At 38.9% G+C, this 24,194-nt stretch overlaps 1 protein-coding gene across 4 annotated transcripts in view; it reads right to left on the bottom strand.

Moving 5' to 3' along the window:
- Positions 1-18,792, bottom strand: part of dmxl1 (Dmx-like 1) — a 32,264-nt gene extending 13,472 nt beyond the window's left edge. For all 4 annotated transcript variants that reach the window (XM_060880788.1, XM_060880790.1, XM_060880789.1 and 1 more), the window contains exons 1-25: positions 18,660-18,792; positions 17,126-17,323; positions 16,508-16,630; positions 14,171-14,245; positions 14,006-14,084; positions 13,787-13,910; positions 13,596-13,662; positions 13,305-13,483; positions 10,951-11,155; positions 10,024-10,183; positions 9,194-9,382; positions 8,834-9,075; positions 7,206-7,860; positions 6,983-7,104; positions 6,797-6,886; positions 6,586-6,688; positions 6,382-6,501; positions 5,360-5,569; positions 3,494-5,152; positions 3,293-3,403; positions 2,928-3,097; positions 2,721-2,818; positions 2,464-2,629; positions 1,568-1,817; positions 409-1,466 (exon numbers count right to left, since the gene is read on the bottom strand). In XM_060880788.1, coding sequence (XP_060736771.1) covers positions 409-1,466; positions 1,568-1,817; positions 2,464-2,629; positions 2,721-2,818; positions 2,928-3,097; positions 3,293-3,403; positions 3,494-5,152; positions 5,360-5,569; positions 6,382-6,501; positions 6,586-6,688; positions 6,797-6,886; positions 6,983-7,104; positions 7,206-7,860; positions 8,834-9,075; positions 9,194-9,382; positions 10,024-10,183; positions 10,951-11,155; positions 13,305-13,483; positions 13,596-13,662; positions 13,787-13,910; positions 14,006-14,084; positions 14,171-14,245; positions 16,508-16,630; positions 17,126-17,212 — 6,342 coding nt within the window. In that variant the 5' untranslated portion in view covers positions 17,213-17,323; positions 18,660-18,792. The remainder of the gene's footprint in view (positions 1-408; positions 1,467-1,567; positions 1,818-2,463; positions 2,630-2,720; positions 2,819-2,927; positions 3,098-3,292; positions 3,404-3,493; positions 5,153-5,359; positions 5,570-6,381; positions 6,502-6,585; positions 6,689-6,796; positions 6,887-6,982; positions 7,105-7,205; positions 7,861-8,833; positions 9,076-9,193; positions 9,383-10,023; positions 10,184-10,950; positions 11,156-13,304; positions 13,484-13,595; positions 13,663-13,786; positions 13,911-14,005; positions 14,085-14,170; positions 14,246-16,507; positions 16,631-17,125; positions 17,324-18,659) is intronic.
- Positions 18,793-24,194: the final 5,402 nt, after the last annotated feature.

Genomic DNA, 24,194 nt, shown 5'->3' with positions numbered 1-24,194 from the left:
CAATTCCTGTGACAGCCTTTTGCTGTGTTTACACATACAGAGCTTCTGTCTGTTTGAAGAGCTGCCGACAGGCTCTTCAGAGCCCTGTGCTTCAGCTCCACCTGTCAGTCTGTACTAGAAAAGGCACTTTCACAGAATTGTGCAATTATTTTCAGCTGATGTTTCCAAAACAATCAAGAACAATTAAAAATGGTTTTCATCTATTGCTCTGTTCCTTTCACAATATTATAATATAATAAATATTTAAAGCTCTTGCATATTTCTAGTTTTTTAATGAACTAAATATACTTTTATTTAAGTATTTATTTAATTATTTGTTATTAAAGATTAGGTACTAAAGGTACTAAATATGTTTTCCATAAAAGCATAACTTTTTATTGCGTTTAAGGTCCTGACGATTTAAGTTACCTGTTGGGATTCCTGCAGAAGCAAAATCAGTTCCATCCTGACTGAAGCCAATCCTCCTCCATGGGAACCATGTAGGCTGCAGTAGCTGAGGAAGATACGTAGCAGAGCCTGGTTTCTCTGGAGCCACAGTCTGCGGTTGTGTTGCACCTCTCGGACCTGCTCCGCAGTCCCTTGGTACTCATGCTCATCTCCAGTGGCACCACTGACTTGGCCAAGATCAAGTGATATGCCCCCGGCCACCTGCTGAAGGTTAGGGTTATACCCACAACACTTCTGAAGGGCAACCACCTCACGCTCCAGCCAGTGGCACAGCTGGTGGCGCAGCTTCCCACCATCTAGCTCATAACCTGTAGAAAGTGTCCGCAGCTCTGCGGTCAGCATCTTCAGACAGGAAATGAACTTGAACCGAGAAGCTAAGATGTCCTCAAAAAGGACAAGGGAGTTGTCTACATTGACTTCCGTAGACATAGAGGTAGAATCAGGAGCTTCACAAAGGGCAGCAGGGCTCTCTGGCTTGATTGTTTTCATCGCTATACCAGCTTCTTCATCTTCAGATTCTTCTTTTTCACTGTCCCACTTCAGCTCCAAAGACTCATCTTGCAAAGTCATGGAAGGCTGACTCCAGTCAAAGCTCAAAACAGAGTCTGAGTGGCTGTTACCTTCTTGTGGAGAAGATAAGGTGTCTGAGACAGACCCAAAGCCATTAAACATGGGTTGGGACCAATCAAGTGTAGAGGCCTGGTCATTCCCACTTTTGTTTTCTGGACCACTAAAAGTTGGTGAGGTTTTTTCTTGGTTTTGTAGCAGCTTAGGTTTCTTAATAACTTTGGGCATTTTGGAAAGAACCTCTAGAGCTAACATAGGGCAGCCAGCTTGCAAGTGAGCATAGGCAGTAGTGAAGAACAGTCTCCGTTCTATGAGACTAATGGAGTCAACAATGCTGCCTTGTCCATTTAGCCCCACTTTAGCTTTATCACGCCGAAGAAGCAGTGGATGGGTTCTGAGGTAGGTGTAGAAGTTGAAAACCTCTGGACTGCAAGGAGATGATTCTGTGGACTCTGCAATATCAACAAAAGCAATTGGCAAAAATACACTAACCAAAATATTTTATATGTCAAAACAAGGAATTACATGTGGGTTACATAGCATCACTGCCTACCTTGGTGAAAAGGATCAACATTTGGCTTGGAATGCTCCAGCAAAGTATCCAATGCTCGTGTGTAATCATCTAGAACCCAATGTGCCATACTACGTAGAAAGGGATCCTGGTGCATTGGAATCTGGTGGTCATGACCCAGCACATACCTCTGTAGAATCTTTTTATAAGTGGAGGATGTCTCAAACTCAGACTCATATAATCTGCTAATCACTAAGGCCAACTGCAGGTCCTGCATCTTCTCCAGGCAAACCTAAATGTAGACATATTTAAATACCCTTGAAATATATTATTATTAAATCTACAGGAATAGAATTACTGAAGAAAAACTATTTCAGACATTTGACCGGGCCGTGACCTGATTAAATAATTTTAAAATCAGGTAATTTGTTGGTTGCAAAGATTTTTGTTGATCTTTGTAGGATTAACACAATGTTATTAACATTGTGTTAATCCTACAAAGATCAACAAAAATCTCAGCTGTACAGATAGACAGATGGACTGAAGAACAGACTGACATAAAAAACAAAATATAATGGCATCATATTTTTTTTAATAAATATGTAAATTGCATATACAATGTAACAAACAGATCAACTGATTTTGGAACTGACCCCATCAATAGAGGCAGATGAATAAAAAAGAACATAGAAATTAGCAATCATAAAGCTTCACACACTGATGATCCTCAAGAATCGGCCACACTAAATAAAAGGCATTCTTAGAAAAGTACAAATAAGGCAAATGTACAAGTTTTGAAAATTTATGAAAACGCACATAAGCATGTTTTTAACCTTGACCAAATAAAATAATTTCTGCTTGGATTCCCAAAGGGGTAAATTACATTCCTCAAAATGGGATAAATTATATAGAATATTTCCAGCTATACAGACAATTACCTCAACAGCATCCTTGAGGGAACCAGCCAACAGAAAGAAGGCTGCTGAGTGCTGAAATCTCTGTTTTCCAAGCAGAGAGAATGCGTTCTTCAATGCAGCCTTCCTCCATCGGTCCTCATTAAAGTTGTTACTGAAGAAAGCTGTCATCTTCACATTCTTGTGGGACCTTCACATGTAAGAAGTTCCTAGTTAAACCATATCTGCAGACAGTTGCTTTTAATCCTAAGGCTCAAAATGTAAGATGAAGAAGTGCACACCTGTACAATCCCCAGACGACAGCTTTCTTCTTCATAGCCAAATAAAAGAGGGCTGCATCAAGGGGATCGTTATTCCTTTGAAAAGAGGCCTTTGCTACCTGGTAAGAGTGACAGCAACATAAATATTAACTAGCAGAAACAATTTTAAAAAAAAAGGCATGTCCTAAAAGCAACTACATTAAAATAAAAATATATTCTTATACCAACCTTTTCTATGCATCTGCGAAGCTTATTGGTGCTCCTTAGCCACCATCCTACACCCATGGCTTTCAGTTCTGGCCAGGTGGGTTCTGCTTTCTGCATGCAGGGCAGCATGTTGAGTAGTTCCTCCTCAGCTTCAGAGTGAAATGCCCAAGTGAAGTGACATGTAGACAGTCCTACAGACCAAGAACCAGAATGAAAGCCTTCAAGTCCATGAGAAAACTCAAAGAGCCAAAAAGAACAACAATTGACCGCGTAGCCAGCATTCAAGAATGTGATCAAACCAGGGCAAGGAAACATAAAAGCCCATATTTAGATTCTGGGAATGACATGACATTTTCAACAACGATACGGGTGCTTTGTAACTGTACCTTGACAGAGGAGCTGTGCACGATGCACTGGAGGTAATGATGTCAAAAGGAAAGTGTGCAAACGGACAGCAAGCAGAAACTTCAAGCCACATTCATCCAATGTCTCTCCACCTAAATTTTAGTTAAAACATTTAGTTAAGAATCTATAGCATCAATGGAGCCAGTCATAAAGAAGCAAACAAGTAGGCAAAATATATTGACCATGATCTTTTCCTTGACTCTCCCTGATGTCTGTGCTGGTTGAGGCAATGGTATCAGCCAAGGCCATAAGTGACATCTGCTCCATTCGCGTCAGTCCAGGGAGGCTAGAGTGAAGCAAGTGGCTTGACAAAACTTGGGCGTGTTCAGGGCCAAAGAAAGTAGGACTGTATTTTGACAGATCAATGACCTTAGCTTTTGCATCCTCCTCTTCACCATCTAAGAGATCCATGTCATCCAAGCTCACAGGGCTGGTCTGGAAAAGCTCATCATAGGTGTCTGTTCGGCTGGAACCATGGCCGCTGTCCCCACTAACGCTGGATGTTTTGGTTTTAGCACAGATGGCTGTATCATTATCTGCAGCAAGCAGAGCATACAAGGGCAGTGGTGGGATGGAGTCAATCTCTGTGTAGTCCGAGCTCTCAGATTTGTTAAACATTCTGGGATCCCTGGTGGTACTCCCACTGGCACTAATAGTGAGGGATCGTAAGCGACGTTCCTGATTGACATGGGTGTCCTTTAGAGTCACAATCTCTCCAGCTATGCACTTAACCAGATGGGACAAAATAGCTTTGGCTCGTCGTACCTTGCCTAGGTCCATTAGTTCTAAAAGCTGCACTGGATGATACTGGGGGAGGGTAGGAAACAAGTGGTGTGCAGCCTCAAATAAGCCACAGTCTTCCATTTCAGCTGGAAGGTCATACATTGTCCTCTTTCCACTAAGCTTCTGAGCTAGACTGGTCATAGACCTGGTAAGAGTCTTTTTAGAAGGTTGGGGAATCTGTCCTTCTTGCTTTAGAGCTGTGTTAAGTGAGCTCATGCTGCCACCATTTGCATCACCTGCAGTCAGTGCTAATTTGGATAATGCTGCAGGCTGCCATTGAGAGTAGACATGCATTTCACAGTCCATGCCAACAACAAGAATGCCATCTCTAACCCAAGACAGGGAGACTGGGATTGGCAAAGAGCCTTCTACAGAGGAGACCAGATCCACTACACGCAACAGAACAAGCCGTGAAGAGCAACGCTCCCTGCTGTTGTCTGAGAGCCCCAGCTCTGGAGGTTTTCCTGAGAGCAGTCCATACATGTACAGTTTGGAACCAAGACCTACAGTCAATATATGAGAACCATCCTCTCTAGAAACCCAGTCCAAATGAACTAGATTTTTACCGCTGCTGTGTAAACAATCCGCAGTACTCAGTAAACCATTCTCGAAGCTAGGAACGTGCAAATGTTTATCTGAGCTATTGTTAGTCAAACTGTTTGAACCATCCAGTTCAAGTGTCTGCTCCAATATCCACTGGGACCCTCCAGTGGATTCACACTGGAAAATGATCACATGAAAGAGGGGATCCCTGGCAAGTCTGGAAGGATTCGAGTCCCTGTATGCCACAGCTACTCGGCTAGTGTGGCAACAGCTAATGGCCACAGGTCTGTCAGGAATGTTCACTGCACTGCTATTGTCAAGACCTTCTTCTACCAGTAAAGGCCATTCCTCCCAGATGTAAGATGTATGAAGTGTTTTATCATCATCATCATCATCATCGTCATCATCAGAAACTACTCTACAACTCCAGAATCTCACAATTCCATCTGTACAAGATGTCGCAAGAAGATATGGGGCCCGGCCAGTTGGCTGCAGTGATGACGAGCTCAAGTGGCCTGCAAAGAATTCAATCAAAGAAGCATTTAATCACGTATTTGAAAAATTAACTGTTTTTAAAAAGCTATTTAATTAAGTACTAATGACAACAACGTTCAGTTAAAAACTAATACATAAGCAACAAATAACAAATTCATACAAATCAATAGTGTATTTTATCACTGGAAATCACCAAGATATTATTGCCCAGTCATTAACAATTCTACCTGCTGCTGGTGTGGCAGATATAACCTCTACCCCTTCTGGAAGGTTCATCTCCTGACTGAAAACTCTCTCTTTGGCCAAGGTGAGGCGGCAGGCACTTTGCAAGCTGGACTTGCTAAGTGGTGATTTATGGGATGATTGTGAGTCATTTTGTAAATTGCAAATAAATGCTGAAGCCCCAGTGTCTTTATCGGCAGAGATTTTGGTGTCTTCTGGAAAAAATATGATAAATGAAATGGACAAATATGAGCAAAAAAAACAGTATAACCAAACCAGCATAAAAAATCCTGAATTTGTACATACATTTATGAATACATTATAAGATGTCTCACAGTACAAATACAGGGTGGAGATTACTACCCTGGGTGCCTGGGACAAGCAGATTTTCTACAAATCAAACATTATTTTGATATTCATTATTCACTAGGGAAAAACACCACTTACTTTTTTTATTTTGCTAAACAAATGTTTTCATTTGGTATACATATTTTAAATTAATGGACTTCACAGGGTGCAACACACCTCAGTGTTGTACCTACAGCACACACACCCAAATCTCTCCACCTGTTGTATAACACAGGCCAGTGTGTGATTTGGCTAACAGCAACAACATTTTTATGAGGAGAAATCAAGGACATGCACAAAATTTCTTTAGAGTCAAATAATTTGACTACGATTGAGAAAATAATGCCAACCAGATAAAGAAATACAGTGTTTACCTGTGATATGAGAACACCACATCTGAAATGACTGGTCAAAATTACCAATAACTTTTTTTATTGTCAAGGGTAATGTATCTGATCATGAGGATAAAAACTACGGCTACAAACTGGTCCCTCAAGAGGAATTAATATACACCGTTTCCTGATGTCAACAACTAGCATGCCATATGTTGGATACCAACATTTTACCAGACTTAGGTTTCTGGGCAAACCAAACTTTGTACTAAACAAGTGGCAGATGAATTAATCATTTGCACACCAATGAAAAGAAAATGTTTCTTTTGACAAAATCATATACACACCCACTGTAACAGGTGCTGCTGCCAGCTGCAGATGCCACATATGCAGGATTGATCTCCTGCTTTGGGTAAGTTCAATCACCACCAGAAAGAAGCGAGCCCAGAATAGTGTCAGGCCAGAGGCTAATAAAAGAAGAGGGGAAAATTACATTTAAAAAAAAAAAGACAAACTTTACAATGAGATGGATTTCTTGAAACGCTCCCTACCATTCTCAACAGATGGAACATCCTGTGAGGAATCATCTTTCTTCTGGTTTCCCAAGATTAAGTCCTCCTCAAACACATGTAACAGCTGGGTCTCCTTCCCTTGCTGTGGAGGCAGTAACAAAGAAGTGTAAAGTCCCGAAACTACTATTACCATGTAATATGTTAAATTACTGTTTGAAACTGAAAGGCTACTCTAAGAATATATACATACAAAGTCTGTGATAGCATCAAGCTCAATGATGCAGCCTGGTCTTGCAGTAGATTGCTGACTTATGATGTTGAATACTTCACCCACATATTTCTGAGCCACACAAAACAGATTAAGTGTTTGGTATCGTGTTTATGTAAATCTGATTTTAGTTATTCAAAAAAAATCAATTAACTTAAATACACTTACTGATATTTTAGGATTGGAGAGGTCACTCAGCAATTTCTTTGCTTCAATAACTGCCTGGTACAATCTCAATGAATGGCCATCACTTGCTACAAAACAGGCGCTTGGCGAGTTGCCATATGCACCTTGGAGGGGAAGACTGAATTAATAAGTAGACATATCACAAAGGCAGAGATGCATGCTACAATATCCAAAGACATAAGAAAAGGAAACCATAAACTTTTACCAAGGCAGTTGCTTGGGATTAGAGTTGGAAGCCAGGCCACATTGGAGAAGGCTGATGCATGAAGCGAGTTGATTCTGGCCAGCTCAGACACACCCCCTGAAAATGAGAGGGGTCCTACTGGATCCACTCTCCATAGTATTAGTTCACTATAAATTGTATTTGGGTCCTGGGGAACAGCACCAAGGGATGACCGGCTTTTTTGACCTGAAGAAACTGACTGGGCAATGGGATTGCACACCTTGGCATTGTGGTGCGAGGTTGTTAGAAGAAGGGGCAGTACAGAGTGGCAGGCCAGGTCATTGAGGTGGAAGCGATGGCCACAATAGCGTGACTTGTGTGAAACACTGAGCACAGTTGAGAAGGCTGAGCCTTCAGCAAAGCTCACTGACCACTGGTTGAGCGAGCCATCAGAATGCTTAGAGATCATCAGGACATTGGGCGTAAAGAAACTCAGTCGCAGCCCGCTCGGGCACTGCTTGCCTTGGCCCAGACCAATTAGGGCTGAAGAAGTTCTTTGTACCCCTTGGGGACGCTGGCGACCATGCTGGATGGCCAAATCCACATTTTTGTTACAGGCGTACATTACTACACTACGGCTGAGGGAGATGGCGTCACCCGTAGGGAAGGCAACAGGGATTCGGGATGCAAAAGACACCTGTGACAAAATAAGATACAAGATATCGAGGATAATGCTTTTGTTAAGTTGGTACTTTGCGCCACATCAACAATACAAATGCAGACAAAATTCAAATACTAACAATTTAATAATTTAGTTTAATGTTTTTAATGTTCCACGTATGAAAATGAATACAATATTTAATTTGGTAAATGAGTTAATTTACCATTAGAGCTATTTGAGAAATTCTGTTTTTCTAAATGTTTTAGCACACCATTTTCTTAGTTTATAAAGTCTGTGTCAATGCCATATATTATTTTGATTATCTTAAAATATTTATTTTGGCCTTACCATGCAAGGCTTTTTCCTAATCACAAACATTTCAATACCTCATCAAACTGCTGCTATTACATAAATGTATATAAACTATATTGACAAAGGTTTTGGGACACCCCTCCAAACCATCAGATTCAGGTGTTCCTATCATTTCCATGGCCACAGTTGTATAAAATCAAGCACCTAGACATGCAGATTGCTTCTACAAACATTTGTGAAAGAATGGGTCACTTTCAGTAGCTCAGTGAATTCAAGCATGTCACACTGGTCAGCACTATTTTATATTTTGTCTATTTGTCCTGTAGTGTTTTTCTTGTCTGTTTGCACTGTCTTTTGTCTCACACTGTTTGTGCTAGGTTGTACAGATGCACTTTATGTGGCTAGGACAACTTACGTTAAGTCCTTAGCTCTGTGTTGTTTATGTAGCCTTAAGTCATTCTATGTAGCACCACTTGTCTTAGAGAAACGTTGTGTCATTTCACTATGTACTGCTTCAGCTATATATGGTTGATATGACAATAAAAGCTTCTTAACTTGACTTGAAAACAACTGATACTGACCTTTATAGTACTTTATCTACACAATATTGTTCCATTTGTGGATAATAATAATATTTTTTAAGAATTCAGTTCAGTTTGTTAAATTCTGTGGAACCTATAATCACTTTTGTCCATACCTGTGCCTGTCGGAACATTCCAGGCTGGTATTCGTCCAGCCAGTCAACGTGCCACACTAGTAGAGATCCGTCCATGGGGTGGATGCTAAAAAGCATGTCTGCTCCCTTGTTCCAGTCATTCAGTAACACCTCCACCTGGTGATTCATCGCAGCTTTAGGGAGAGGAATTGAGGCTCCATCTTTAAAGCTGGGCTCTCCGTTTCTGCTTTCAGGGCCTACAGTATTGCCCTCTTCATCATAGTCTGTATGATTGCAAAAAGGAAATACATTATTATACAGAATTCTTAAGCAATATTAACAGCTAAATAGGAACAATTAGTCAAAAGGCCTTAAAAAGTTTAAGATGAGGTCAGAAAATACCATCATCAGCCTGGCCATCCTGTGGTTGGTTCGGAATCTCCAAACTGCCCCTGAGCTGCTGGAGGAATACCTCCATGGTAAGCGTTAGGTGCAGCTCTTTGTTGTTGAGCCAATGAACATTGAAGGGTCCACCAGACTCATCATCATCTGAACCACTCAGAGATGATATGGAGGGCAGCAGAGGAATATCTGGAATGACACAGTCCATTAGCTGTGAGAAAAATACTGTATAGTTCAGCACTTCAAATTTAAATGTGTTTTATTCTAGCCTTTCTGTCACATGAAACCAGTCAGGCCACTCTCTATTGACCCCTCTCATCAACAAAGAATTTCCATCTGCAGAACTGCTGCTCACAAGATGATTTGTCCTTTATAACACCATTTTAGGTGAACTCCCAGGAGATCAGCAGTTACAGAATACTCAAACTAGCCATTTATTAAAGTTGCTGGAACTGCTTTATTCTGCATGATATTATGCACTGTGCTGCTGCCACACAACTGCATGATTAGATAATTGCATGAATGAGTGGGTTCCTAATAAAGATTTTAACACAAACAATATACTTGGCTTTCGTCATTTTCATCAAAAACAAATACATCATAACCAGGACAAGCAAGTTCCTCCCACACACTTGCATAACATTTCCGGCATTATGTCAAAATGCATAAACCTCAAACAGTAAAAAGTAACAGAAATAAACAGAGTACTGTCTATGTAGATTAGCATGTTATGCTAAAACCTCAGCTGCTATCAAAATGAATACTGCAAATCATTTTTAATGTTAAATTAACCAAATATTTTGCACAGACAACTGGACTGAAAAGATTACCTGTAGCCGGGTTGATGCTAGCAGCAATGTGGAAGTGGCACAGTGCATTGGCGTGAGCAATGGGGGCTCTGTGGGCATAATGCTTATTCTGCTGCTGAGGGAGAAGCCTTGCATGAGCCAAACCTCTAACTGGTCCCCGGCTCAATTCTGCCAGGTTCAACTAAGCGTCACATAGAGAAAGGGTTACAACAATTAGCAGTTACTAAATTTAACAGCAAGAAACAGTTGAAAAACTGTTAACTACTTAATTACTAGTCATATTCATATAGAGCAAGTTGCCAGTTTAATGGATGAATCAAAAGGTACAGCAGGCATAACACAGCATACCTCTTCCATCTTAGTTTCACAACTGTGCTGAGAATGGTCCAATATCCAGTTAGCATATGCTAGGCTGTGGTATTATAATGGTCTCTTTCCAATGATGACCGTTTAAATGTTGGCTGATTAGTTGAACTGATACAGGTAAACTATACTTAATAAGTGAATGAATAGTTGTACCCAATAAAATGACTAGTATGTGCAGCTAATAACTTGTTTTATGTCAATGTCATTTCATGTTACATTGTTGAGCACTTGTATTTCAAGCTAGAAACTGGCTACACCATGGAATTTTCTGAATCTCACTGTTATTTTATATCATAATCCACTATTGTCCTTTTATAAAGACTATTTTGAACACGTTCTTCTGCCTTGCAACACTGAATTTTAACATAAAAGTGAGATCCCAGCAATGGTAGAATGAACATCAGAAGGCTGCAGACATGAAAGGGCATGAAACAAACTCACTATGCTTCTGAAACTCCACTTCATAATTTGAAGTGTATAGATAAGTCATATGAACATCAAATCCTCTATACAGGTTTCATAAATAATCCAATTTTCTCAGTATGCTTGCAGTCTTTTCATCGTGGTGAAACTGTTACTCACCTCAGGCAGGTTCCGACTCTGGCCTTTGTTATTATAATGAGCCTTCTTTGTGTTATTGGATTTGAGTGGATCATTGTTGTTGTTGCTGCTGCTGCGATTCTGTCTTAGTCCAGAGATCAGGCAGTCACTGGGCAGCAGTGTTTCAGCCCATAGACGACACACACTGTCTTTGCAGCTGGTCAGTAATACATTACACACAGCACCTCTGGAAGCAGAGAAGTTGTTTAAGTGACAATGACTTGCTTGTGGAACAAAACACTGTGGGTCACATTCAGAGATGAGTTACACATGGATAATGAGTTAATACCAAAATGTACACATACTCAGACCTCAGACTTTAACTACAGAAATAAGCTATTCAGACAACTGCACAGGAACCGGTGGAGGTGGGGTTTGCCTAAACCAGGCATTTCTCAGTTAGGCACAATGCTGACCTAAGACCTTTTTTATAATGTTTCAAACAATGAGCAGTTCAGTGCCACTGTCTGACATTTAGAAATCACAATACTTGCTTAAACTTAAGCATATTGTCTTTACAACATAACCTTCTATGATACTTCTATAATACATCTGTTAGATAATTTCAATATTTGCAAACTTCGAATTCATTCACCACATTAGTCTATTTTATTTTATTTTTATAAGCCGTTTTTTTCCAATTTGCTTCTGCAGAGGATCGTAAGAAACATTACTATTAAGTGCAACAAGATATTTTTTAAGAGATGACATAAAAAACAAATTGCTTAACAATGGTAGGCTGTATAACAAGATACTGTTAGAAATTAGCTAACGATGTTTCAAATACAAAAGCAATTAATTTGTTTTCCTCAAAGTATTTCATTGTAAATTGCAGCATGTGGTATAAAATACATCCATTGGTCACAACCATGAAATTTATGCTTTCATACTAGTCCAAGGTTCTCTCAATTCCAAATCAAACAAAATGTATCAAAATAGCAAATGTATTCGTTTGGACCATTTCATTGATATTGCTAAACTTATTTTATTCTTATTAATATGGACCTTAAATTTTTTTTAATGGTGCTTACGTTTCTTCTAGTATATTCTTTTCATTTTAAACATCTTCACTAACTTAAACTGATTTATATTTCAGTTAATAAAGTTTTTTTTAAGTGCATTCCTGAAAAAAAAAAATTTATAAAGTGACAGTGGATTATACATATCATATTTTCCGGACTATAAGCTGCAACTTTTTTCCCACGCTTTGAACCTTGCAGCTTAAACAATGACGCGGCTAATTTTTGGCTAAAATATAAAATTTTTTCCAGCTTTCACATTTTTTTTTTTTTCCAAAAAAAACACATTCTGTGACGTGCTCAGTTTTTTGGCAGCATGAAGCTTTCATTAGACCAATGAAATTGCCGAACGGGTTAAAGGTAGATTCTCCGATGTTTGAGAAATGCTTTCAGAAAACTGAGTCGGGACCACAAACTAAAAATCAAAACAAAAATCAAAACAAACGTGTAGCCAATGAGCAGAAAGGGGCGTGTCTTGTCAATATGCTGCGGAGAGAGTGTTCAGGCTGTTTTAACATTGACATGGAGGATAAAAACAAAAAGAAAGCGAAGAAAGGCTTACGATAAGGCAAGAAGTAGGACCCGTGTTAATAAAGCAACAAAGCATAAAACAAAGCAAAACCAACGTTACTCACCTATCGAGAAGGAAAAAGCAACCTAAAGTTGGCTGCATATTCACAGATTGGAGTTTCCCAAGTCACTAACTCCTGAGCTAAACGCTGTTACTAGCAAAACTCGGTTGTAGCTGCCTCTCTACATTACTGCGATAGAAAAGAGGTGTTATTTGTGTAGTAACAGCGTTTAGCTCAGGAGTTATTGACTCGGGAAACTCCAATCTGTGAATATGCGGCCAACTTCCTGCTCCTTCAGTTCTCTCCAGCACTGGAAAGCTGATCCTATATTAACACGGTTCTACTCAGTTTTCTGAAGAATTTCTTAAACATCGGAGACCCTACCTTTAACTCTGACACCGAAGGAGATGACTTCAGTGGTTTCAGTGCACAGGAGGAGGACGATAGTGACCAATGACTTTCTTGGTAGGCTACTGTTTACTAATAATTTTTTATTTTTTGTTACAAGACATGTTTCCTTAAAGCCTATTTAGTTTTTGTTACAAGCCGTGTTTCGTTAAAGCCTGTTTAAAGTTAATTTGTTTCAATGTACCTGTAGGCACCTGCAGCTTATAGACATGTGCAGCTTATTTATGTTCAAAATAATTATTTTTTTAAAATTCAGCGGGTGCGGCTTTTATTCAGGTGTGCTTAATAGTCTATTTGAAAATATCATCATTATCTTTTCAGATATCAGAAGCCTAACCTGGGTAAATATTTGCTGGTTTTCCTCCAGGAGAAGCCAGTGACCGAGCGTGGATGAGCTAGATAGATGAAGGAGAAGTCCAGATTCCCTTGAGAGTTGAGTTGGGTTGGAGAGAACAGCTTCGTGGCATCTGACTGCCATTTGCATGTGCTGTACCACACCTTTACCAAACAGTCATCCTGAGATCACATCACACAAGCTCATGCTTAGATTTTGAAACAATCAAAACATACTGTATTTAAAGCAGCAAGCCATATATAAATGTATGCATTTACTGAAACCTATACAAACCTGCCCTGCAGTAGCAAAAAACTCTCCGTCTGGACTGAACTTAATTAGGTGAACAGATGAGGCAGTTCTGTGTTTAAAAAAAATTAACTGTATTAGCTCCATAACTACAAGTGCCAGTGCAATCATAAGCAAATTCCAAGTGCTTTGATACATTTAAAAAATAAATAAATAGATAAAATAAAACAACTTACTTGCAGTGCCATATACACCTCCAAGAAGATAGAGGGTCACTGCCCACCTCCTCTTCAGCATTACCAAAGAAATTCACACTGGACCATAACTGTAGGCAACTTGAACCTGTCAAAAGACTAATACCTACACACACACAAATTACATAAATGTGTTACATAAATGGACACATTCTTAGGAGCAAACACTGATCTGATCAACAAATATAGATACTCATGTACCTGTGGGGCTCCAGGCCATGTTGTGTGCTATGGACTGTAAAACAAACTGGCCGGTAGTTTGCCAGTGATAGTTCTGTTTCTGTGGAGGTAAACAATGTGCGATTACAATGACACAACACTAAAAGTAACGGATGTGGGATGCGGGGGGATGTAAAATAAGCTCACCATTGGCGTATTTTCCTTTGGGCTCATCAGCACAGGCTCAAATATGCAAACTATGTTTCCAAAGGATGCAGCAATCTGTAAATGACAACATGAATGAACTTTATGTACATAACTGATCAGTCATGTATTCTGTATTCCTATTTAATACTCGTACTGTCTTTATTGTCTCACACTGTCTGTATTATCTTGTCTTGTATAGTCCAAGCTAAATGTATAGTATAGTGTTATTCATTTCTGTACTTTTGAGAGTCACAAACAAATTCCTTGGCCAATAAACCTGATTCTGATGAAATGGTCACACTTCACAACAGCAAACAGTTATACAGCCTTGATCTTTGATAAATTATGAGTTTCTGGGACATGTACGAAACGTTAAACTTTAACTGCAGGCATGCTGTAACACAGCATTTGTTACATATGGAAAAAAAACTGGTGGTGTAAACATTGCCTAGCAAAAAAATTAACATAGATTTACATAAACAAAAACTTAAGTGCATATGATAACATCATTGCAGTGATTTATGTTTCAGCTTGCAATAATTTGTTTAGCCATAACTGATGCAGTGTGTTGATTCTCATAGAAATATATCAGAAGTTTTATTCCCTGCTTGTGGCAAAGTTGTTATTCACTTCAATTAAATGTTATTAGTATAGCGCTTTTAACAATGGACATTGTGTCAAAGAAACTTTATAGACCATAAAAATAGTACAAAAGGTTCAAGATTAATATTAGACAAAAGATTAGGATTATTGTAACTGTTGTTACTGTGTATCAGAAGTGGCAAATTATTAGCCTGAATCAGGATAGGAACTAAAACGTGAATTGGAAAAAAAATGGGTTCTATGTGCTAAGGAGCATAAAGATTGGACTGTGGAGCGATAGAAAAAGGTCAAGGTGTCTGATGAGTATAGATTTACCCTATGCCACAGCAATGAAGGCATCAGGGAAAGAAGGGAAGCATGTAAAGCAATACACCCTCCATGCACAGTGCTCACTGTGGACGCAGTGTTATGATGAGTGTTGGTCAGGTCAGGCTCAGCAACATTATGCTGCAATAAAATGAATTCAGCTGACTACCTGAATTCTAGGCTGACAAACCAAAATGTGAAAAAGTGGTTCAGGGAGCACGAGGAATCATTTTCACACATGAATTGGCCATCAGAGTCCTAAGCTTAACTCCATTCTGTCTTTGTGCTGGAAAAGACCTTAAGGAGCGATTTGACTGTACCGTCCACAATAATAAAAAAGAAAGCAACTCTAAATTTAAATAAATGCTATCATCATGTTGCATATGTTTAAAACAATGCAAAAACAAAATGCGCACATAAATCAGCTAAAGGTGGTACAATGAAATATTGAAATATTTGTTTTTGGCCATTCAGTGTAGCCTCTTATAACTGCATTATACATCTAGTCACAAGAATATTTGGGTGGCTCAATGCTGTAATTTTCTACTACAATAACTTGAAAGCTGCAAAACAAGTCCATAACAAAGACTAAGTGTATACACGATGCTTCTTAGCTTATCGTCATACTGGAATGAGTCACCATCTTAAACACAGTAATATTTGACTTATGTTTGTTCTAAACAATAATGGTGCATCATCAGTCTCTCATCAGTCTGTGTGTTACAAAACCTACAATATTTCAATAAATGTTTGCAATATTGACATATAATCCTCTGTTACAACACAAAGGCTTAAACATACTGTCATTTGTTTTTTTGCACTTCCTGTTTTGAAGACAGAATGAATGTTCACACATCTGATCTTGTCAAACCACAACTACTACTGCTAGGAGCTGTTTGATCTACAAATACATTTTCGAAACTGAATTTGTTATAGAAATACAGACACTCCATTTGATTTGCCTCCACTGTGATTAAAATGAGACTGGCAGCACTTTGGATAAGTTACCATATATTAAGCCTGTTTTATAGCATGTGAATATGGTGGTATTATTAAGAGGTATTAAGATTATTGCTTGTCACGCTGTGTAAGGTGATTCCAATAAAATCTTGGCAGAAGTCTGCGTGGACAATTCTATGTGAGACAATATATTGTCAATGTCGGATTATATAATGAAAAAATATATAATGATAGTCCTGCAATCTCATGACCAAAGAATACTTTTATTTATTGCAGTTTTGTCTGCAACAGCAAAACTGGGCCAAAAATAAATCCCACAGTGTAAACCTAAGCTTATGCAAATCTAGTTAAAAGCTATATGAAGTTAAGCCATGCACAGATTTTAGTTTTCTTTTCAGAATAACTTAAAAAAACATCTTCCTAATCACAAATGTGGAACTGAAATATGAGAATCTCTATAACTCTTACCTGTCCTTGCTGAGAGCAGTCCACACACCCAACTTGGATGTTCCCATGTTTGGCACCAGGGATGATCTGAAGCCTCTCAAAGTCACTTCCCAAAATTACAATGTCACAGCCAGAAGCATAGGCCTAACATACAAGCCGAAGGGACATGAATATAGATTTGAGAAACAAAAAACAATTTTTGCAGAACTATAAAAACATAACTGAACACAGATATTGAGTGAAAACTAAAAAACTTCGACATATATTAAAACGTCTGAGTAAAGTGTTACAAATCATAAAATTTAATTTATTTTTTATCCTTTTTCTTTAAAGCTTCTGGAAATATTTTATACAACTGAACTCAGTTAATCAATCAGTTTTGACTCTAGATATTAGTGACTTATAGGGGATTTGAGAGATTCCTTAGAAAAAACACTTGCTAAATGGCAATATAACTGATCAATAACAGCTGCCCTTGAAACGATGACATGTATAAAATGCCATGACGGATGAAAAACTGCATCTGATTTTTCTATTTAGGCAGACAAAAGCAGCCAAGACAGTGAATAATAGAAATTGAGACATGTAGACTTTTTTAGACAGATAAGTGCATTTTTGCAAGACTCATGGTTTTCTTACCGTGAACGGCACACTGTTTATTCTTCCAACAGAGAAACAATTGTCTCCGGGATTGACAGCTCCAGTGAGGACTTGGTGTAGATTCATTGTTCCTGGTGTGCCTAAATTGCTAGTCTCCTCAGAACATCTGATATTCTACAGAAGCCCATACAATGTCATGAAGATTGAAATTTTCACATCTTGGTCTATGATATTCACCTAAAGGATAAAACACAAGGATCGATAAATAATCAGAAATGACAAAGTGACAATACATCATCCTGATCATTTTTATTTTTTTTTGATGATGATGTTGCAGCAGTGCTTTAGTATCTGTCATGCCACTTCATCTCCTCATCCACTTTGCACCAACAAATCGGGTTCCATACTTTCGTATCCTAATACCACCGTGAACACCATTGTGCTTGCCGTCTCATAGATCTCAAACCTACAGAGCTCAATCTGTTGTAAAGGACATATTAAAACTGAGTGAGAAAAGATTCTCTTGCTCCTTTTTTAAGAGAGAACTTTGCTGTTGTCCCACAGTGACACACAGACACCAATGTCTCAAAAAACTAACAAAGTAGAACCTAAGCCACTAATCGATCAATCGAGTATTTTAACATAAACATGTTTAATGTGATTTAGCCTGGAGTTTTACCTTAATACAAACACTTAATATGTAATATATAGTGAAGCAGAGTTACTAGACACGCTCCAGATAAAATATACATTTAGGTTATTTGTCATGTCCTGAGGGGCTCCAGATAAAACACACAGTGTCCTGCCTGAGACAGAAGGTAGTTCTTCCCATCCTACATACTGTACAGATGGAGAAGGAAACCATTTATCACGCAGCCTATCACTGGCCACAGGGGAAGTTCCGCTCGCTGCCTCACGTGATCAAGACGTGGATGTTCTAAGCGCTGTAGCATAGCAGCTATTTCTCTTACACTGCTTTGCAAATTCTATGGTCAACGTAAGGCTACAGAATTAAGCAACGCTACACGCAAACACCCCTTGCTAAGGCTAACTGTTAGCGGCTAAAACATTAGTAAACTTTAAATAAGTGTCGATTTCTCAGCCATATAGTGAACTAGCAGGCTAACGCGTTAAGACAAGCTAGCTGTCAATGTCTACGCATCTTTCATATGTGTGTCGCTAACCATATATATGTTGTGTAGCATTTAACTGCTAAGCTCAAGTGAAATGATCCCTGTAATGTAAACACGCCTCAGTGGCTCTGGGCTGCCAGTTGTTTTGAGGTAGTGAATTAGCCAGCTGATGTATGTCAGCAATATGGCTACAATACCAGACCAACAAACTACTCATATAACTCGGGAAGTTCAGAAAGACTCTATAAACACTGCTAACAGCCTGAAACACAGCTCTCCGACGTGCGCTAGCGTTTACCTGAGCCGCTCGAGTACATGCTAACGTTAGCGCCTCTGCTGACACACTTTTACAGCTAACTACAGCTAATGCTAACAAGCTCCTCACTAACAAAACATTAACATGATGTAAAGATGATTAGAAGTTATCACACATGTCCTACCTCATCAGTTCAGTGAAAAACAGAACATGGTCGATAGAAATACATTTCCCCCATTATAGGACTGCCATACTGGTTTGTTCGCATTTGTGTAGAAACTGAGCTCCACTGTGGACAAAATGTTTGGTAAGGTGTTTCCACCGCGGTGCATTGTGGTCGCTGTAGTTCACGAAAGCGGTGCATAGACAATCACGTGCACACTGAAGACTAAATTTACCTTTGATTGCAATACAATGAAGCCGATTGAGTTTATCACGAAAAGATGAATATGACACGATACAATTTCAGATTTCATTTCATGATTTAAATTCAATGATTTCATTTAGACAAAGTCAAACTAATTGGAGCATGACACCTTTGGTACACACACATCAAACAATACTCAATAAATCAGATAATAAAACAATAAAAACATTTACTTTTATTTCAGTTAACTGATAAACTAATTACTGATTGACTAAATTGTTTCACTTCATGCGGAAGGAGTATCAACAAAATACAACACTAAATTAAATTAAATTAAATTAAATTAAATAAATTGGGGGGGCACGGTGGCTTAGTGGTTAGCACGTTCGCCTCACACCTCCAGGTTCGGGGTTCGATTCCCGCCTCCACCTTGTGTGTGTGGAGTTTGCATGTTCTCCCCGTGCCTCAGGGGTTTCCTCAGGGTACTCCGGTTTCCTCCCCCGGTCCAAAGACATGCATGGTAGGTTGATTGGCATCTCTGGAAAATTGTCCGTAGTGTGTGATTGTGTGAGTGAATGAGAGTGTGTGTGTGCCCTGCGATGGGTTGGCACTCCGTCCAGGGTGTATCCTGCCTTGATGCCCGATGACGCCTGAGATAGGCACAGGCTCCCCGTGACCCGAGGTAGTTCGGATAAGCGGTAGAAGATGAATGAATGAATAAATAAATTGACATTTACAGCATTTGGCAGATGCCCTTATCCAAGTGCTTAAGTTAAATAAATACAATGCACAAGGAAAAAACATTCAGTCTTTGTGGTGTGCAGTAATCAGCAAAGGTTTAGTGACAATAATACAGCAGTGGCCATTTAAAATCTACAAAGTCTGGTAGGCCAATCATACCAGTTATCTTGGCTCAGTTTGCTAAGACTTGCATAGTTACGAAATCCTGTGTCAGCATTCAAAACACTTTAAATCATTACATACATATCTTCCTCTCAATATCCAAATCTTTGGCTCACATCCACTACGCCACTCACCACTATATACAGTACATGTCCTCCTCAGTCAGAATAATTCAACTATAGACTATAATTTGAAGATTCATCAGCATCAATTTGATGCTAAAAAAGCATCTAAATGACAAAAAAAAAAAAAAAAAAAAAAGGGAACAATTAACCTGTAACTATTAATAACTAGTTCATGACTGTAAATAAAACAGCTTGAAATGGTTATGTTTTTTTTTCAGTGTGTTTGACATCAATTGTCAAAACCCCAGGGGCCTGTTTCAGAAAGGAGGTTAAGTGAAAACTCTGAGTATGTTAACCCTGAAATGAGGGAAACTCTGGGTTTTCCGTTTCAGAAAGGGAGGTATGTTAATGGTAGGGTCTCCGTTGTTTGAGAAATGCTTCAGAAAACTGAGTCGGGACGACAAAAACAAAAATCAAAACTAACGTGTAGCCAATGAGCAGAAAGGGGCGTGTCTTGTCAATATGGGCGGAGAGAGTGTTCAGTGCGCAAGTGTGACATTAGCAGAAAGCGGTTTTAACATTGACATGGAGGATAAAAACAAAGAAAGAAAGCGAAGAAAGGCTTACGATAAGGCAAGAAGTAGGACCCGTGTTAATAAAGGATCAGCTTTCCAGCGCTGGAGAGAACTGAAGGAGCAGGAAGTTGGCCGCATATTCACAGATTGGAGTTTCCCGAGTCAATAACTCCTGAGCTAAACGCTGTTACTACACAAATAACACCTCTTTTCTATCGCAGTAATGTAGAGAGGCAGCTACAACCGAGTTTTGCTAGTAACAGCGTTTAGCTCAGGAGTTAGTGACTTGGGAAACTCCAATCTGTGAATATGCGGCCAACTTTACTTAAGACGCTGAGGTTGCTTTTTTCCTTCTCGATAGGTGAGTAACGTTGGTTTTGCTTTGTTACACAGAACTAATATATGCCGTCCTTTGCATGATTATGCTTGTGTGTCATTTTTTGCTTGTTTATCTGCAATCGTATTGTTCTTCCCTTCATCTATGATAAAGACACATTTATTTCCATTAGTTGCCTTATGTATGTGTGGGTCTATCAATAAAGGGGTGGGACCCATTTGGGTTAGGGGCGTGTTTGTTTTGGTGATTTTATGTCAACATTGGCTTTCAAACAATGGAGACCCCACCTTTAAGTCAAGCCCATTTCTGAAAGAGAGCTAACTTATACTCCGAGTCAGTTACCATAGTAACTTACTCTGTGAACCTAGCCTGGTAGGGAGCAGGTTTTCTTCGGTAAACCCAGTTTCTTTCGGTCTCCTCCCCTTTTTTAAAGAGGAAGTGATGTTTAAACACCTCATTCATTGCACACATTTCAGTTACGCATAGAGCATAAAAGAGAATGAAATGGCGTGATCCTGTTGATGAAGAGGCTGTATTAATTCGTAGGGAGTTACATTTACATCGGGAGAGGATTTTGAGGCCCAGAGTGGATGTTTCATCACATCCCTATGCATTTTTATTTGAACGGTACCGTTTTTCTTTACAGTCAATAAGATACATCCATAATCTCATTCATCCTTACATCGTATAGAGGTGTAGATAAGAATGACCATTTATAGATGTAAACTTGGATTCTATAGGCTACTCCACATAAAAATGTGAAGAAATGTGAATGTGTAGATTTATTGATGTCTAGACACATAATATTAACATTACCTCTGTAGGCCTCTCTGTGGCAGCAGAAACGGTTTCTTCATCATCTCCATCATTTTGTAAAGATGAGCATTCCATAAAGTACACTTTAAAATACTATTTGTCATAATTTATGGTGCACTGAGTAGGCTACTTACAACTGCCTGGGGTTCTTTTGGGACAGGAGGCTCCAAGAGACAGATATTGCCATACGAATCTGGTGGGACCGATGAAAAACCCAACCCAAAGTAATATAAATGGAAATATCTTAAAAAGTCTATATAAAAATAACACATACTGTAGGTAGACCTCTTACATTTTATGAAAGCACTTAAATCTTCTGGAGTGACTGGCTCTGATGAAGTCCCTCCAAGAATTCCCTCAGCAATTGGCCTTCCAGCAGCATCCAGGCTCAGGACCATCTCCTCTGCATTTGTCAGAGGTGATGGTGCAGGTCCTCCCCCTGTTTTGCGAGCCTCTGCCTTCTTTCTTTTGGCTGAGTAGTCAAATGAGAATGAACATTTAGACCCATGCTAAAAATGCTGCTGCACCGCTAGATACTGAATGCTATTCAGTTAATATGTCAAATGTTTGTAAAGCCATGTACTTTACACCTAAGATATGCTCAAGGCTTACATGATTGAATTATGTTTTTATATTTCATTTTAATCTGCTGCCACGTTCTTTTAATGCCTGCAGGATTGCACCTATACATGAAAATTAAATTAATAGGTTTAATAAAATACTGTTCTTCCAGTTTCACCTCTGATATTATAACGGTTAGGAATTTACTCTAAAATAGTTCTTAATTACTAACTACAAATTACATCTTCAACCAGTCTAATTAGATTAATGTAATAATTACTAGCTCTAGAAAGTATTGGTCTATTTACTTATTAATTACTTTCTAAATCCCAAATCAACCTCAACCACTTGAACAATCAGGAGAGACAAGAAACTGCACTTCTAATGCTTTCAAATAAACAATATACAATTGCATGAATTATCCTTGAATTGACCAAAGTGTGTAACTAGAGGGAGAAGTTTACATTAAAAATATACCTTTTAAAATGTGATGTTAAATCCACTATTGTTTTATACAGAATTGTTTTACAGTTTTGTAATTAAATTACACTATTTAGATAGATACTTAGTAATTAATTACACCCAACACTGTATAAAAGTAATTAAAATGTAAACTTACACATTTCTGCATTTTCAGAAACAGTTCTGCGGGTGAGAAATATGCAGACCTCTTTTTGTCTGACGCTGTTGCTATGGTGACTCATGATATCTGCGCTCCATTGATAATGGCTTTTTATAGTTGTGGTGCATGCGCTTAACTCAGTCAGTCAATTTAGAGTTGATAAAACTAACTCTTTTCAGTAACTAGTAACTAGTAAAACTTACTCTTTTAAATTTTTTAACTCTTAGAGAGTGTGTGTGTGTGTGTGTGTGTGTGTGTCTTTGCCTGTTTATGTCTGTCTGTCATTGTAACAACAGACATTGTAACATTGTTGAGTCAACAGCGATTACCACACTGGCCGCCAGGGGGAGCCATCGTCCGAATTCATGTGTGTTTGGATTTACATTCTGGAATGTTTTGCTCTGCAGATTGCTTGTTCTGTGTACTGCTTCTCTGCCTGTTCTATTACCACTCTTTGACTTAACGTCCTGAATTGTTTACACTGTGTTTACCATTAAATCCCCACATATGGATTTCAACCTGCCTGCTACATAACAGTCATTACAGTCATCATCTATGCTTTTTTTGTGTGTGGGTTTGTTTTCACCTATTCTAAAATGGATAAAACAAGTTTGGGAGAGATATATACTGTATGCTGTAAAAATCTATACAGTATTACATCAGACAATTATTTTTGTTTCTCTAAAAGTTCACTGTTTATCTAGGTCAAAGCATTCAGTTTCATGCCTTTTCATCTTTTTTTCATTTTAGCATTCTAAGATTTCTCTCACAGTGTTAATCCATCCATCCATTTTGTGTACCGATTTTTCTACATAGGTTAAAGGGGAAAGCGAAGCCTATCCCATGCCAAATGAGGATGGGTTCCCTTTTGAGCCTGGTTCCTCTCAAGGTTTCTTCCTCATGTCCTCTCTGAGTTTTTCCTTGCCGCCGTCGCCTCGGGCTTGCTCATTAGGGATAGGGATAGATATATAGTATTTCAAATTTTAAGTTCATTCATTCATTCATTCATCTTCTACCGCTTATCCAAACTACCTTGGGTCACGGAGAGCCTGTGCCTATCTCAGGCGTCATTGGGCATCAAGGCAGGATACACCCTGGACGGAGTGCCAACCCATCGCAGGGCACACACACACTCTCATTCACTCACACAATCACACACTACGGACAATTTTCCAGAGATGCCAATCAACCTACCATGCATGTCTTTGCACCGGGGAGGAAACCGGAGTACCCGGAGGAAACCCCCGAGGCACGGGGAGAACATGCAAACTCCACACACACAAGGTGGAGGTGGGAATCAAACCCCGACCCTGGAGGTGTGAGGCGAACGTGCTAACCACTAAGCCACCGTGCCCCCCCAAATTTGAAGTTAATATTTTTAAATTAAATGTAAACTTTAATTTTATGTATTCATTAATGTATTTTTATCCTTATTTTTTCTTCTTCTTCTTCTTCTTCTTCTTATTATTATTA

Source organism: Tachysurus vachellii, chromosome 11 (genome assembly GCF_030014155.1).
Source record: "Tachysurus vachellii isolate PV-2020 chromosome 11, HZAU_Pvac_v1, whole genome shotgun sequence".
NCBI lineage: Eukaryota > Metazoa > Chordata > Actinopteri > Siluriformes > Bagridae > Tachysurus > Tachysurus vachellii.
This window is presented reverse-complemented; position numbering and strand designations above follow the sequence as displayed.